This window comes from Chrysochloris asiatica, unplaced genomic scaffold (genome assembly GCF_000296735.1).
Source record: "Chrysochloris asiatica unplaced genomic scaffold, ChrAsi1.0 scaffold00161, whole genome shotgun sequence".
NCBI classification, from domain to species: domain Eukaryota; kingdom Metazoa; phylum Chordata; class Mammalia; order Afrosoricida; family Chrysochloridae; genus Chrysochloris; species Chrysochloris asiatica.
This window is the reverse complement of record NW_006408679.1, coordinates 2,885,894-2,901,970: the sequence shown is the minus strand read 5'-3', so window position 1 is coordinate 2,901,970 and position 16,077 is coordinate 2,885,894. Positions and strand designations below refer to the sequence as shown.

The following is a 16,077-nucleotide window of genomic DNA, read 5'->3' as shown; positions in this document are numbered from 1 at the left end:
AGAGTGGGAAGAAACAGTTTAGCCATTTTGGAGGAGAATTTGTCACTGTCTATCAAAAATTTTAAAGGCACAGAACCTATGACCCAACAATTTCATTCCTCACCATCTATCTTTGAAACACTCACATAGATTTGCAGGCATAAAAGGATGTTAACAGGAACATCACTTACAATAACGAAAAATCAGAAATGACCTAATCTTTAGTAACAGAAAAAAAACAGTCCAAAAAAGGCACAATTTACTAAAAGGGAAAGCCCCCCAAGACAATCCTGAACAAAAAAATTGCAACTTGAATACCTTAAAAAAAACATGTTTACACTTAGTATGTATGTCTCCCAACACCAAAAAACATGTGTGCCAATTTCAATGATAAAAATTGTTATAATTGTATAGAAATTTCATTAAAGAGAAAAATTTTTTAAAGATCTGTATTTATAATTCTTTTTGGTTTGCTTTTTTTTTTTAAAAAAAAAGGCCTCCGACAGGTCTAAATTGAGCAATCACATACTAGTTTGCATTACAACTACAAGTAATGAGTTAACTGCTCATTTGACTCATAAGAGTTAACATGCTTTCAGACCATGTTTGACTGTTCAAGTCCCCCCAATTTGGGAAAATCAGCCATGGGGGTGCTGAATTAAGTTCCCTAATCAAGTCACAATTTTCAAGTGCCATGCCAACTATAAGAGTGCTTTTGCCTTTCATTACAAAGAAAATAAAAACAATAAATAAGCACTGAAAAAACAAAAATTATGTTCTTTCTGTTAAAAGTGTTGGCCAAGTTGGTTCTGACTCATTCCAACTCTGTATAGGGTGGTTTGAACAGTTGACCTGCTGTTAGCTGTCCAGTGCTTATCTTACAGTGCCATATCAGTACTCCAAATAAATAATAATCACTCGGAGCAATGAAAAATAAATTCAAAATAGGGGCTTTGAATGCCAATAATTTGGTCTTGGAAAACTTCCAGTAAGACAGCTAAATAATTTCTCTGCTCACATATGTGATATAAAAGACCAATACAAATCACACACATTTTGAAAAGTTAGTGAATAAAAATAAGTTAATATTTACTCAACCCCAAGAAGACACACATGAGCACATTTCTAGTTTGCTGACACAGTGAGTGAGGAAAAGCTGGGGACAGACACAGAAATGGTTTTGGTGGAGACCGCTGCACTTGAAAAGCCCCGTCATTTGTTATTCCAGTTGGTTGCTTCTCCTGTTCCACAAAACAGATGGTCAAGACTCAGCAGCATGGTTTTTAGGAGGCACTCACACACCAGCAGCTCTCCTTAACTGTTCTCCAGTCTGGCTGCACAGTAGGCCAAACAGTGGAAATATCAGGGTATTAACCTTCTTTTGTCTACTCCATATTTTGAAAGAAAAAACAGAAAAACATTCATATTACACTGCATGTCAGTGGGGTTGATTCTAATTAGAATAGTTTCTGGCATTTCACATCACCCTCCACTCATTATTGCTTTGCAATCACTCATTCTGAGTAGGTATCAGCCCTCTGGAGCTATTTTGGATTTTCCATGTGAACTTGAAGGTACTAGCTACACTATATAGCTGTATTAAGAGTCTATAAAAAGTCAATTGTAGTACGAAACATTAGTGCTTCCCTTTTCATCAAGGCAATGCAAGACCTCACTCGACAGGACACAACAACATTATTAACTTCCTAGGGTACTTCAAAGCAGAAACAAAATAATTTACCAGAAGAGTCCTAGTTTGTTGTTTTTTAACTGGATCTTTTTAAGCCAGAAAAAGTTATTTTGAACAGCTCTTTTTGTTCTGGTAAAATGATGAAATAAGAGTACTAATACTTCAGAGAATAACTATATTAAGGAAACACAAACAAATTACAGATAAACATTTTAATTGATTAAATATATTATTCCAAGATCTTTTTGAAATCGCACTTATACTGTACTAATCAACAGCCAAAGGCAATAAAAAAGTTTTAAACCAAAAATGTTCTGACATGCCACATGGCAGGAACTGCTGTAAAGTAACATACTGCTCTGCTCCCAACAACAATATTTTTAGAAGACAAGTCATCTTAACATGTGTACGGACAAAACCTATAATCAAAGCCTGGAAGAAATATATATTAGTGCCTGCTTTGTCAAGTTTACTTTACATTTTAAATACAGTATTTTTTGCATTAAAAAAAAAAAAAAACTTCCAGAAAGAACCTCACCCCATGGTTTCTATACCATATGCACATGAGAGCTGACAGACAGCCTGACAGACATTCTGGATGTAACAGTATGGACACCTATGAGCTAGGACTACTTCTGAATCAAACTAAAAGAACACAAATCAGCACTGCTTAGAAGAAAACAATCCAATTTCTGAACAACTGAAAGAAGAGTTAGATATGTACAAAACCAGGTATTAAAAAAACAGAAAGAAATGCAGGGCACACAAGAAACTCAAACAGTTCATTAGGTAGTGAACTGAATATACTGCAGTCAATCAGTGGGAACCCTTCTACAAGAAGTGATTTATGATTTGAAATTTAAAAAATCTAAGTATTCGAGTAACAACATTTAATAACGTTAAGTGTAACTGCCATCTTTGTGATTTTCTATCTACATCACACTCCCTTTTGAAAACAAGAATCTCTAGACTAGTCAATCACTTAATACAATTTTGAGGCAATTAATTCATATTTGTTTTCAGTGAGGAAAACAAAGATGCACCTCCTCTTCCCATCAAAATGCAAAATAAAGACATAATGTAGATTAAAGCTATAAAATTTAAGCATGTGCACATGTATTTCCAATTCTAACAAGTAATTCCAGACTGGAATCATGTAGGATTTGTGCCTAAGTAGTAACAAAAAGAAAATGGCCTGTCTCTGGCAGTGATTTCCTACTAGTGCAATGTTACTCCCCATCACTAAATTATATTAAAATGATTTAAAATATTTAAATTATGTAGGTGCCAATGTAATTTTACAAAATCCCTAAACTGTCTGGTTGTCCAGAAAACAGTTCCAATTTGAGATGATCTATAAAGCCAAATCAAGACAAAACTTAATTTTGCTTTGCTACTTACTGTCTGGAAAACAGATGAAGAGAGAAAAACTGGGAATTTGTGGAGCCTAGCTAAGAAGGATGTTGGAGGTGTTTTGTGTATCTAGATACTTCAACTGTCAGTTGGGTTTGAACATTCTAGGTTAAGATCATCTCAGAAAATAATTCTCTGTAATATAACTCTAAACAGTTGCACCAGAAGCAAAATAATCTTGATCACTCAGAACAAGATTAGATTGAGACAATTTTGTTTCTATATAATCAGTGAGGTCTTGAGTTTTTCGGGTTTTAAAAATGGTGACCTTCAGTTAAAGCCAGCTGCATCTCATGTAGCTATTTAACATAAAGATTTCAAATCAAAGGGCAGTATAGTACGGGCTCTCATAAAACACATGGAACAGGCAGCAATGGACTAACCATCAGCCAAGTGGGGTCAGCGGTGGGATATTTTATTTTGGAGACTTTACAGGTATTTAACATGTAACTTCAGCATCCACTAGAGACTCTGCTGGTCAGCACCCAAGGGCTAGATGAGTCTGAGGGATCCCTTTAACCCTAAATTATTAATGTCAAAGGGTCTCAGAGAAATCTTGATTCCCAACAAGAGTTCAAAAACCATTAGAATAAAAGCAATAAACACTGACTCCAATGCTCCACAAGTCAAAAGAGATTTCCAAATTAAATGCCATCTTCTGCCCAACCCTAGCCTCCATACTCTGTAACAACATCTTTATCTAGTATAATAGACTCTGTAGTAGACTGATTTGGACCTCCATAAAGAGTAGGAGTTGTCAAATTTGAGAAGATAAACTCCTCTTCCTGGATACTGATGGCTGCCAGCATACACTTCTTCATGACAGTCCCGTCGGTACACAGGTACAATCTCATCCAGCAGAGGCTTGTTGGCATTCTTTTTGGCTTTCTCTTCATTACTGATGTTTTCTGAAAGAAAGAATAAGAGAAAAGTCAATGAATAAACCCAGGAAAACCACATTTGTAGCAAGCAATTAAGGAGCTCTGGTAGCATAGCGGTTACAAAGTCAGGCTGTTAACCTCAAGGTCAGCAGTTCAAAACTACCAGCTGTTGCATGGAAGAAAGATGAGGTTTTCTGCTCCTGTAAAGATCTCCAGCCTTGGAAACCCTATACAGGGGCACTATCAACTGGAACCAAATCCACGGTACACAACCACCAACCACCACCACCAGCGAGCAATTATAGTTCATCCTTCAAGAAATTACTCTTTTAGGAATTACTCTGATCCACTCTGCAGCTTGTGTGAATACAAACATGTACCTGTCCATGGGAAATTCATTCACATATCTGAGCACAAAGCATTGTCCTCAGACCTAGAAATTGTACAGGGTTTACGAGAAGCCACCAGTGAGCTTGAACTGCCAACCTTGCAGTTCAGCACATTAACCCACAGCATCACACCAGGACTCCAGAGGAGCTCAAGAAGACATAACTAATTAAATAACTCTAAAGTGGTAACTAAAATGGGACCTTTGAACAGAAAATAAAAACTGAGGAAATCTCAATACGTTGTTGTTGTTAAGTGCCTTCGAGTTGGTTCCAACTCATAGTAACCCTGCAGAGGGTTTTCAAGTAGCAGCTAGTGAGCTTGAACCACCAACCTTGTGGTTCAAACCGACCTTATAAGTCCAGGTCGCAGCACCACACCAGGACTCCAAATAAATATAGACTTTAGCTAACAATAATAAACCAGTACTGGTTCATTAGTTATGACAAATGTAAGAAAGTACAGTGGAACCTGTGAGAGCTGTCACTTCACAGGACTGCTTTGTTTTTCCGAGTCTCAAAAATTGTATCCCCCGGAAAGGGTGCAGTGGTGCTGTGCGTTAATGACCCTATAGGGAACTGCTTGTAGAGTTTCAAAAGCTTTAATATCTTTATAGAGGCAGACTGCCACATCTTTCACCATGGTGAGTTCAGTTAGCAGCTGAGTGTTAACCAATGCACCACCAGGGCTTCTGATGGCTCTCTATTAGTAGACAACATGTTGAGTTTTCCTTCTGACAGGTTTCCAGGAGCCTTACACAGGTTTCAGCTTTTGCTGGTTTTACCATACAACGTAAGATGCTATGTTAGGTATACAGAAACTCTTTATACTATCTCTGCAACTCTTCTGTAATTCTAAACTATTTTTAGATAAAAGACTTACTGAAGAAGGAAAAAAAGACACTGTTACCAAAGTACGCCCAAATTAGATTTGCTTTTTCATAGCAAGAACTAAAATGAAATGTCTTTCATGTACTAATGAGAAGTACAGACATTCAAATACCATTGCCTATTAGGACATCCATGAAACAGACTGGTCCATTAATTCCAGATAAAAAATTTTTTAAATCAAAACCTGTGAAATGAAAGGTAACTGGAATAGATTAAGGATGTACCTTTCATCAATTTAAACCAAGACTTGAAACTTTCAGAAAAATAAAAAAGAATTAAAATAGAGGATAAGATACCATCTATACTTCAGAAACACTCCCCCCGCCCCCGCCTACCTTTTAGTACCTAAAACTAAAACAACACAAAATCTCTGAACTCTTCTTGCCTCTTAAGTAAGTCTAAAGGGATTCTCATAAGTGCACAATGTAGCCTTTAGATAAATGCAGCTTGCGAACTAAATCTTCAGCAGGAGACAGTTATGCTCAGTCTTAGCAAATGTTTTTATGGGTAATAAGCCTTCACTTTTGATACTGTTAATACAGAGGTTCTACAAATCTTTTTTAGTTACAAAACATTTTACAATAAGGAATGAGTACAGAATGAGTAATGTTATCTCCCATCTTAGGGATATGTATTAGGGCTAAGGTTAAGGACATCGAGGTTATCACCTCTAGATAAACACTGGATCCTAGACTTATTTTTACCAGTGCGTGTCCCATCATTAATAGCCCCCAAAATATAACCAGTTCATAGCTTATACTAAGAAGTACTTACTTTTATAGAAGTTCCCCATCAGGCAACCCACTTCTAAACAGATAATTTTTCCATTCATTCAAAAGCTCTCCATGAGTTTACATACACACAAGAAAATTCTTTCCTAGACATTTGCAAATTATGTGATTTTAATGACTTCCTGTGATGACCCAAAAGTTTAGAGGATTCAGTAGCTCCTGGGGAGGAGGAGCACCTCACACAGTGATGGTAATACCTGGCCAACCTGGTCAGGTCTCTCACCATTCAGCCTGTTTTCATTCTTGCAGTTTTTTCTAATTCAGTCAGTAGTAGTATTTATGGGCAATGTTCTGTCTTGCTAGTGGAACTACAGAACAAAGTCAACTGAAAAACAAATTTCATGCAAGAAAAAGTATGATATTGATCCACTATCATGGTCCCACATTTGTGAGCTGACATCTGGGTCTGCTGTATATAATATGGAGTTTATGATCTGCTTCTGGATTAATCAATCTGCAAGATGTACCGGCATTTCTAGGATGTTCTGATGTAGATAAGGTACAGACACAGACAGACAATAATAGGTACTGGTAAAAAGACTGCTTTTACATGAAAAACTGTTAAATATGATGAATATTAATTAAGAATATTGTGACCTCAATTATGTACCTCAAAAGTTGCTTTAACATTGCAATGAAACGAAACATGATAGGATGAGTGTAAAACTGATGTTCTCCCACTCAATTCACAATAAAAACGTTTTTAAAAGTTGATTTAAGATAGAGCCATTGCCATGCTGCAATGAGTCTCAATGACTGGTAAGACTGAGGAATTCGCACTGACCACCTAAGACAGGCAGCCTCCCTTAAACAAATAATAAATAAGGGGGAATCTGATGCAGACCGTGCAGACCCAGTCAGGAGTTCAAGGCCCTGTGGGCCCAAGAGTTGCTGACCGTCCAAACCATAGGCTCTGAGGATCAGACTTTAGCCACCTAGCAGACATAGCAAAATGTCCCTCATCTGATTATTCAGTTATGCTGGTTAGTAATTCCATACATGAGCCCTGGATACCCACAGATAAATGTAAAAACCTTCCCTAAAAGCCGAGACTGTATATTCCAAAAAGGCAAAGTTTCCCCCACCCCCGGCCAAAAAAAACTAAAAAGGATAGAGAGAAACTTTGTTAACTGATGGTAAGTGGAGGGGATTATAATCAATGTAATGAAACAAGGTATATGAATGTTTGAATGTGAAACCGATGATGTGCTCTGAAAACTTTCACTCAATCCACAATAAAAACCTTAAAAAAAAAAAAAAAAAAAGTTGATTTAATTAAGCTCTCTTTACCTTCCCCTAAGCATTACCTCTTTAAATTTATCCCAATATCATCCCTGTGGGACTTCAATATTATCAACTTTCTTCAAGACTGAGCAGTCTGTTTACAAGCTACCTGAAAGGTTAGTTCTAAAGAACTGTCATGGTGCTTGTTCCAGTCTCAGAGCCAGGGCACTCTTTCCATTTCACTCCTAATTCAAGTCAACAAATCATTTAAATGCTTACTTTTGCAGTCAAGTACCATCAAGTCAGTTTCAACTCATAGTGACCCTGTATTTCCAAGGCTTTAAAATCTGTGAAGGAGCAGAAAGCCTGATCTTTCTCCTGTGGAGTGGCTGGTGGGCTCGAATCACTGACCCTGTGGTTCGCAGTCCAGTGCTAATCAATCGTATGGAGCCACAGCACCCCTCAAAATGCTTATTTTTATAGTTGTTGTTAAGTGCCATCGAGTCGATTCCGACCCATAGCAACCCTGTGTAGGGTTTCCAAGGAGTGGCTGGTGAGCTTCAACTGCCAACCTTGCAGTTCAAGCTGGCTTTGCTATCCAGTGCATATCCCACAGTTGTGCAGAAAAACTTCCAGTTCTGACTTTAATTAATAACAAATTGAGAGCAACTACTCAGTATGTAATATATTTTGTAACCCACTTCCTGACCAAGATAGTTCATACTGTCCTTGAAAATGCCTGATTTTGCCTATTTATTCAGAGAATATAAAAAATCACCCTCTGGGATTTCCAAAGACAATAACTAAAAAACTTTTAGGTGGAATGTTTTGGAGAATCTTTTCTGCTTACATTAAAAAAAAAAAAAAAAAAATCAGAGTGATGGCCTAAAAATGCTAATACTGGAAATAAAAATTTAAATAAATTCCAAGGTTGACAGAATTTCTTACTCGTACCTTTAAATTTTTTTCAAAATGAATTTACACATTTAGCTTTTCAGCACACAAGGTTGAAAGTAAAACCAATGTAGAAAGCAGTAAAATGACAAAATTACTCAACATTTTCTTGACATTCAAAAAATTTCATGTTCGTGTCCCATTCTTCCTGCAAGAGACTGGCCTCTCTTAAACCTTTTTCAGTCTAAGATTCCACTAATGAAGAAGCTTTTCCCTTTTGCAAGAAGAACTAATCAGAAAGCATAAAAATGGCTGACATCAGAACTACCATTTTTGCCAACACATGACCTGGCTGCTACTGAATTTGGATTATTGGCCCTACCTTCCTCCTCGTCGTCATCATCACTGGACTCACTGACATGCACGCTGACAGCAGTGTTTGGAGAGTCTGTCCATTCAAAGTACACCCCAAACCCAACATCATAATTGTCTGTAGCAAACTCCCAAAAGAGATAGGATCCTTCTTCGTGGGTGGGTACTCGAACAGTGACCACTTCTCCTCGGCCCACTGTAATAACGGAATCCGCATCCTGCCGAATCTTCTCTTTAAAGTCTTTGATCTGGGGTCGTGTCCACATAGATGGAGCTGCTATCACTGGAAGAGAGTCTAAAGGCAACAGGAATTAAAAGCTAGAGCGGACTGCACCAACAGGCAGCAACACTTGCTTTAAGACCATCTGCCATGCTACCAGTATGTAGGCATCAAGTGCCAATACATCTGGCCTCAAGGCTACAAATAGTTTAGATCAAGAGCAACAGAAATATGTAAGCTTCCCCATGAAGGTCCTTCCCCAAATTGAACAATATCACAGACGTTCAGAGGTCATACCATCACTTCAAGTAACAAATTCAAACAATCTTAAAAACAATTTTTTCCAACATTTCTGCCTTGTACTCTCTTAGATCACTTGCTATGGGGGGTGCCAGTCACTGTGTCTTGAAAGGCTTCATGGAACTAGGAACTAAGTTCTCCTGCATGGGGCGGGGCAATGACTGAGGTTTCCTGCCATGGTAAGTATTCAGACAACTACAGCACCAGTCCACATCTTGACTACAACCTCATGATAGCCCCTAACCCAGAACCACTCAGCTGAGTTGTTCTTGAATTCCTGACTTACAGATATTGTGTGACAGTAAATGTTTATTGCTATTGTAAGCCACTAAATTTGGGTGTAATTATTTACAAAGCAATAGAGGACCAATGTACATAATAAGACAACTCAAAGTATCCAAAAGACATCTAACTTGCTTGTCTACATTATAAAGACCACCCAAAGCATCAAGATTCAAACTAAAAATAGTAAAAAAAATTGTTTACCTCTCAGAAATACATAACTGCTCTTTAAAGCCAGCTAACTTGACTTCTTGGCTTTTGTTTCTCAGGGAATCTGTACTGACATCTGGATAAAGGGCACATGAGCTAAACCGTACCTTTTGGTCCATTCTCCAAGGCTTCTTCTGCAGCTTCAGGTTCCGGTTCTTTTTTAGAGTTTTCAGTGTGGGTTTTGGCCTGTCCATTAACTGACATTTTATCAACTGGTACAGTTGCATTCACTTTTGATGATGTAGACAAAGCAGCCCCAGCTACTGCTACTTCCTGCTGTTTCTGTAATGCTGCCTACAAGTCAGGAAAAAGTGAAGATACAATGACCAAAAGACTAACAAGCTGGACATTCACTTTGGAGTGCGTTCTGATCCTAAGCCTTTGCCCTGCAAAGTGCTCTTCTCCACAATAAATTATTAATGAGTTTTTATCAAATTTAATTCTCTCAAAGGTAGAGTACTGGTGCGGTGCGGTAGGTAGGATCAGCAATGGACTGTTAAACACAAGGTTGGTGGTTCAAACCCACTAGACAATCTGTGGAAGAAAGAAGAGGTTTTCTGCTCCCATAAAGACTTACAGACTCGGAAACCCTATTGTTGTTATGTGCCATCGAGTCAGTTCCGACCCATAGCGACCCTGTGCAGGGTTTCCCTATAGAGGGTAATTATTAGTCAGAATTGACTAGATGGCAGTGGTTTATAATATTGTTGTTGTGGTTTTTAAGTGCTGTCCAGTCACTTCCAACTCACAGTGACCCTATATAGGGTTTCAAGCTGGTGGGTTTGAACCATTAACCTTGTGTCTCAAATTGGCCTTGAGGTCTAGTGCTTATCCTCAGCACCACACAAGAACTCACAATAAGTATTAGTGGCATAAAAATTATCAACACAATATCAAAACAATAGCCAAATAACAAACAAATGATAAACAATAATAAATTGATGAAACAACAAACAAACAAAAAAAACCAAGGGTCACATTTTTGTGATGTGAAACGGGGAGAGATTAGGCAGAAATAATACCAAAAGCCATACTTGTTGCACCAAGCTGATTCTTACTTTTTAGGAAAGAGTAAAACTACCCATAGAGTTTATAATCTATAAATCTTTATAGAAGAAAACTGGCATATCTTTCTTTTTAGGAGCGGCTAGTGGATTTGAAGTGCTGACCTTTCAATTTGCAATGGAGCACTTAACTATTATGCCAGTAGGTCTCCTTAAGCTGAAATAAACAAATTAAAACCATTAAGAGCAAAAGCTGAACACAGTAACTTTTGTCCTTAAAATATGCAAAGAATGAAAACACTGATTTTCAGTTCCAACTCATAGCAACCCTGTTAAAGGGTTTCCAAGGAGTGGGTGGAGGATCTAAATTGCTGATCTTGTGGGTAACAGCCCAGTGCTTATCCTATAACACCCCCAAAACATACACACCTCCCACAAAGTAACTAATGAATTAAATATGGGCAAAAATAAAATTATCTTGATGTACTCTTTTGGACATAAAAGAGTACCGTAAGAGTACCTGATGCTACTTTTAACCCTACAGATTAGTTTTGCCTGTTTCTGAATTTAAATGGAATCATATCATCTGTATTCTCTTGTATGTATGGCTTTTTTCACGCAATAATTAGTTTTGGAGGTTCATCAATAGGGTCATGAATGTTGTTGTTGTTATGTGCAGTGGTGTCAGTTCCCTCATAGTGACCCTGTACAGGGTTTCCGAGGTTGTAAATCTTTAAGAGAGCAGAAAGCCTCATCTATCTCCTGCGGAACAGCTGGTAGTTTTGAACTACTGACTTTGCGGTTCGCAGCCTGTTTCATAACCACTACGCTACCAGAGCTCCTTAGGGTCATGAATGTTGTTAAGTACCGTGGAGTTGGTTCCGACTCACAGTGACCCTGCACAGGGTTTCCGAGGCTGTAAATCTTTACGGGAGTAAAACGCCTCATCTTTCTCCTGCGGAACCGCTGGTGGTTTCGAACTGCTGACCCTGAGGTAGGCAGTCCAAGTTGCAGCCTATTTGTTTACATTATTATAGGATATTTCATTATGAAAATATTAAATTCAGCCACTTTATTTTTGATGGGCATTTGGGCATCAAAGTAAATTTTAAGACTAAAACTCTTAAGTCACAGTTAAACATTCACTGCTATTAGAAAAAAGGAAAAGAAAAGCAAAGGAAAATGGGGCGGGGGCACGCCTTTAAAATTCAATGATCTAAAAACAATGATATATTTTGACATGTCATTCCACTTTTTTCTATCAGTATTTGTATACATGTTTCATTTAATGTAACATTCACTGAAATAAAAAGCAACACCACTCTGCTGCAGGTTAGTAACAACACACTTCCAGGAAGGATTTTTAACGCACTTTCTTTCAAGGCCTTAACAATTCTACTCTCAATCTTCTGCATCAGTTTTCTAGACTGAGTTTTCCAAAAAAAGTACACATAATCAGAAGAAGAAAGCATACTCAGAGCATTCACTGCAAGACAGGTAAGAAAAAACAACATTCTTGTTAATGACTGACAGGCCCAACTCAAATGGTCCCTTTCTGGAAACTCACTAGCGAAATGGGTACCTCCTTTCTGTAGAATCCCACCACCTGTGTATAAATAAGGGGGCTTCAAAAAGTTCATGGAAAACAATTAAAAAGTGATGGCGAAAAAACTTTAGGCAAGATGGAGGACTAGACAGACATACTATACCAAGCCTCTACAACAAAGATATGGGAGACCAAACAAAATGAGATAATTCCTGGAACACTGAGCTTCAGAGGAAAGGTTAGAGAAGTAGATTGAACACTTATGGGAGGAGAAGCTGAGTAGGGGCAGCGAAAGGATTGGTGTTGTTGTTGTCAAGAGTCCTTGAGTCGATTCTGACCCACAGCGACCCTGTAGAGAGTTTCCAAGGAGCAACTGATGACTTTGAACTGCCTACCTTGCAGTTCAAACAGCTTTGAAGTCTGACACATTAACCTACAGTGCCATACCAGGATGGTGGTGGTGGTTATGTGCCGTGGAATCAGTTCCAACTCACAGCGACCCTGACAGGGTTTCCAAGCTGTAAATCTTTATGGGAGCAGAAAGCATTATCTTTCTCCCATGGAAGAACTGGTAGTTTCAAACTGCTGACCTTGAGGTTCGCAGCCTGATTCGTAACCACTACGCTACCAGAGGATACTGACTGGTAAATGGAGTGCTGGTCAAATGCAGCGCAGCCACCTCAAGGTGAACTTTCTTGAGCAGATCTGGAGCAGACAGAGGTGGCCTGTCAGTACAGATTCACACTGTTGTTGTTGTTAGGTGCCACTGAGTCAGTTCTGACTCATAGCAACCTTAGGCACAGCAGAATGAAACACTGCCCACTTGTCTGTCAGTTTGTCATACTGTGGTTGCTTGTGAGTTGCTGTCATTCTGGAAGCTATGCCACCATTATTTTAAATACCAGCAGGGTCACCCATAGTGAACAGGTTTCAGATGAGGTTCCAAGTGAAGACAGACTAGGAAGAAGGAATGACAAAATACTTACGAACATTTAGTCACTGAAAACCTTATGAATAGCAGAGAAACAGATTCACATAGATAATGTAAAAGGTGTGATTCTTTCTTATGTCCCCACACTTCACTGGAGACCAGAGGTGTGGCTTGCCCTCACCCTCATCTACCCCAGTGCAGACCCTGCTCTCCAGTTCAGAGCTGTATGGTTGTCGGTCATGCTAGTTTGAGGTGGGTGCCAGCTGCACCACCTTGGTGCCTAGATTCTAGCACTAGACCTCTGCTCTTCTGTCCTGCTCTGCTCGGTCTGCAGGCTAGAATTCGACTAGCAGAAACCCTCATATTCAGTTACCCTACCACCAGCAGTCCCTCTAGTTTTGAATAGGCACTGAAATCAGCAATAGGAAGGGCCTACATGAACTACCTTCTGATCGAGTACCCTGAACAAAGATGACACCTAGGTCTATAGGAATTCAATCTAGGGCTGGGAACTCAGTGGTCATATCACTTCCCCACCCACTTCATGAGCTCCTTGATTCTGGGAGCCCCCCAGAAGTTTCTCCTCTCTGGGTTCAACAAATGCACTGGATTTTGGTTTTTCTTTTTTGTTGCTGTTTCTTTCTTCTCCTTCTTCTATTCCCCTCCCCTGGTTTTTACCCTTTAAATCTCTACTTTTGTTTTTTCTTCTTCTATTTCTCATTTATACCATCCTCTTCTTTTTTTCCTCTTGTTTTGTACTATTCTCTAGTCTCTTCCTCTTTTCATCTTCCCTCTGATTTATTTTAATTTTTTCCCTCTCTCTCTTCCTTTTATTTTCTCTCAGTTTTCTCATAAACAGCTCTAGTTTCCTGTCCTTAATCTTTTGAGTTATTATGTTCTTTTTGTCTGGTTGCTACCAGTTTTTCTTTTTTCCTTTATCGTATTCTGTTTTCACTTGTTTTGTTTTCTTGTGTGTATGTGTTTGCTCCTCTTGTCCCACCGGATGCAAAGCCATTTGAACTGCAAGGTCGGCGGTTCAAGCTCACCAGATGCTCCTTGGAAACCCTATACAGGGTCGCTGTGGGTCGGAATCGACTCGAAAGCACTTAAGAACAACAACAATATATATATATATAACCAACAGCCAACATCATTCTCAATGGTGAAAAAATGAAGACATTCAGCCTGTCAACAGGAACCAGACTAAGACGCCCTTTATCACCACTCCTACTCAATATTGTGCCTGAATTCTTATTCAGAGTTATAAGACAAGTTAAAGGTACCCAAATTGGCAAAGAAGAAGCAAAACTATTTCTATTTGCAGATATGATCCTATACTTAGAAAAATCCCAAAAACTCAGCAAGGAAATTACTAGAACTCATTGATAGATTCAGCAAAGTGGTAAAGTACAAGATCAACATACAAAAACTCATTGGATTTTCACACTAATAAAGAGAGTTCTGAAAAAGAAATCAGGACAAAAATACCATTTACAATAGTCACCCAAAAGATGAACTATTTGGGAATGAATCTAGCCAAAGAAACAAAAGCAAACTGCAAAAAAACAAAAGAGACCCAGAAAAATAAACAACGGTTGTGGACAGGAAGACTCAATGTCCTGAAAATGTCAACACAACCTAAAACAATCTACAAATATAACACAATCCCACTCCAGACTCCAAAGTCATTAATTAAAGAGATAGAAAAACTGGTCACTAGCTTCATATGGAAAGGAAAGAGACCCCAGACAAGCAAAGTAATACTAAAAAGGAAGAACCAAGTAGGAAGCCTCAAAACCTACTACATAGCAACCGTAGTTAAAACAGCCTGGTACTGGTACAACAGAAGATTCACAGATCAATGAAACAGAACTGAGAACCCAGAAATAAATCCATCCTCCTATGGTCAGTTGTTCTTTGACAAATGGCCAAAATGCATCAAAATGGGGAAGAGATAGTCTCTTCAACAAATGGTGCTGGCAAACTAGAAATCCATTTGCAGAAAAATCAGTAAGATCCATCTTTCATTCCATGGACAAAAATGAACTCAACCTGTATTAAAGACCTATATGTAAAGCCTATAACTATAGAGATCATCAATGGAAAAGCAGAGACAAATTTAGGAGCTCTGATACAGGGCATAAATACACTATCAACCATACTGAAAACACACAAACAGAACAAACAGATGGGAATGACACCTAGAAATTAGACACTTATGTGCATTAAAGGATCTCACCAAAATAGTAAAAAGAGAACCCACAAACTGGGGGAAATGTTTAACAACAACATATCAGACAAAGAATTACTCTCTAAAATTTATTAGGTTGTTGGTGTTGTTGCTCTTAAGTGTCATTGAGTTGGTTCTGACCCATAGCGACCCTGTATAGGGTTTCCGAGGAGCAGCTGGTAAGCTTCAACCAACGATCTTGCAGTTCAAACAGCTTTGCAGTCTGGCGCATTAACCCACAGTGCCACAACAGGACTCCAAAATTATTTTAAATACCAACAGAGAGAGAAGTCTTCAAATCAAGTATCAATGCTAACCCCTCTGTACACAGGGTAGATAGGGATGGGCAACTTAGACATTGGCTACCTAAAATGAGGGGGTGATAAAGGCACGAAGTGACTGGCTTACAAAGTTTCAAGAGGGAGTTTAGTTTAAGAGTACAGGGGTGGGGTGGGGGGGGTTGGCGAATTGAGTTCCCACTGAACAGATTTCATCTTGTCTAGATGGGTCTGGTGAAAAGAGATGGGGATAAGATTTTGTACCATGACTAATTGTGATTGTCACAACTGTAAAGGTAGAAGTTTTGTTACAAAAACAGGGGAGTGGTTAATTTCACAGTCTAGAAACAGAGGACCGTAGGACCATCAAGGGAGAAGCGCACAAGCAGAATGGAGGATCTTATCCAGAGAAGCAGCGATGCCAGAGACGGAGGCAGAGATGGGTATGGAGAGTGGCATGGAGAGGGGAAATGGTTGAGGACTCCAGATTCATGGGAACAAAGGGACTAAGAGCTGGTGGCCAGGAGGCAGACTTGCAGAATGTGCCCTTTGGAG

At 38.8% G+C, this 16,077-nt stretch overlaps 1 protein-coding gene across 1 annotated transcript in view; it reads right to left on the bottom strand.

Moving 5' to 3' along the window:
• Nucleotides 1-1,866: 1,866 nt before the first annotated feature.
• Nucleotides 1,867-16,077, bottom strand: part of ACBD3 (acyl-CoA binding domain containing 3) — a 70,921-nt gene continuing 56,710 nt past the window's right edge. Inside the window, exons 6-8 of the mRNA XM_006871131.1 lie at nt 9,641-9,827; nt 8,532-8,816; nt 1,867-3,990 (exon numbers count right to left, since the gene is read on the bottom strand). Of these exons, the coding sequence (XP_006871193.1) occupies nt 3,779-3,990; nt 8,532-8,816; nt 9,641-9,827 (684 nt within the window). The 3' untranslated portion in view covers nt 1,867-3,778. The remainder of the gene's footprint in view (nt 3,991-8,531; nt 8,817-9,640; nt 9,828-16,077) is intronic.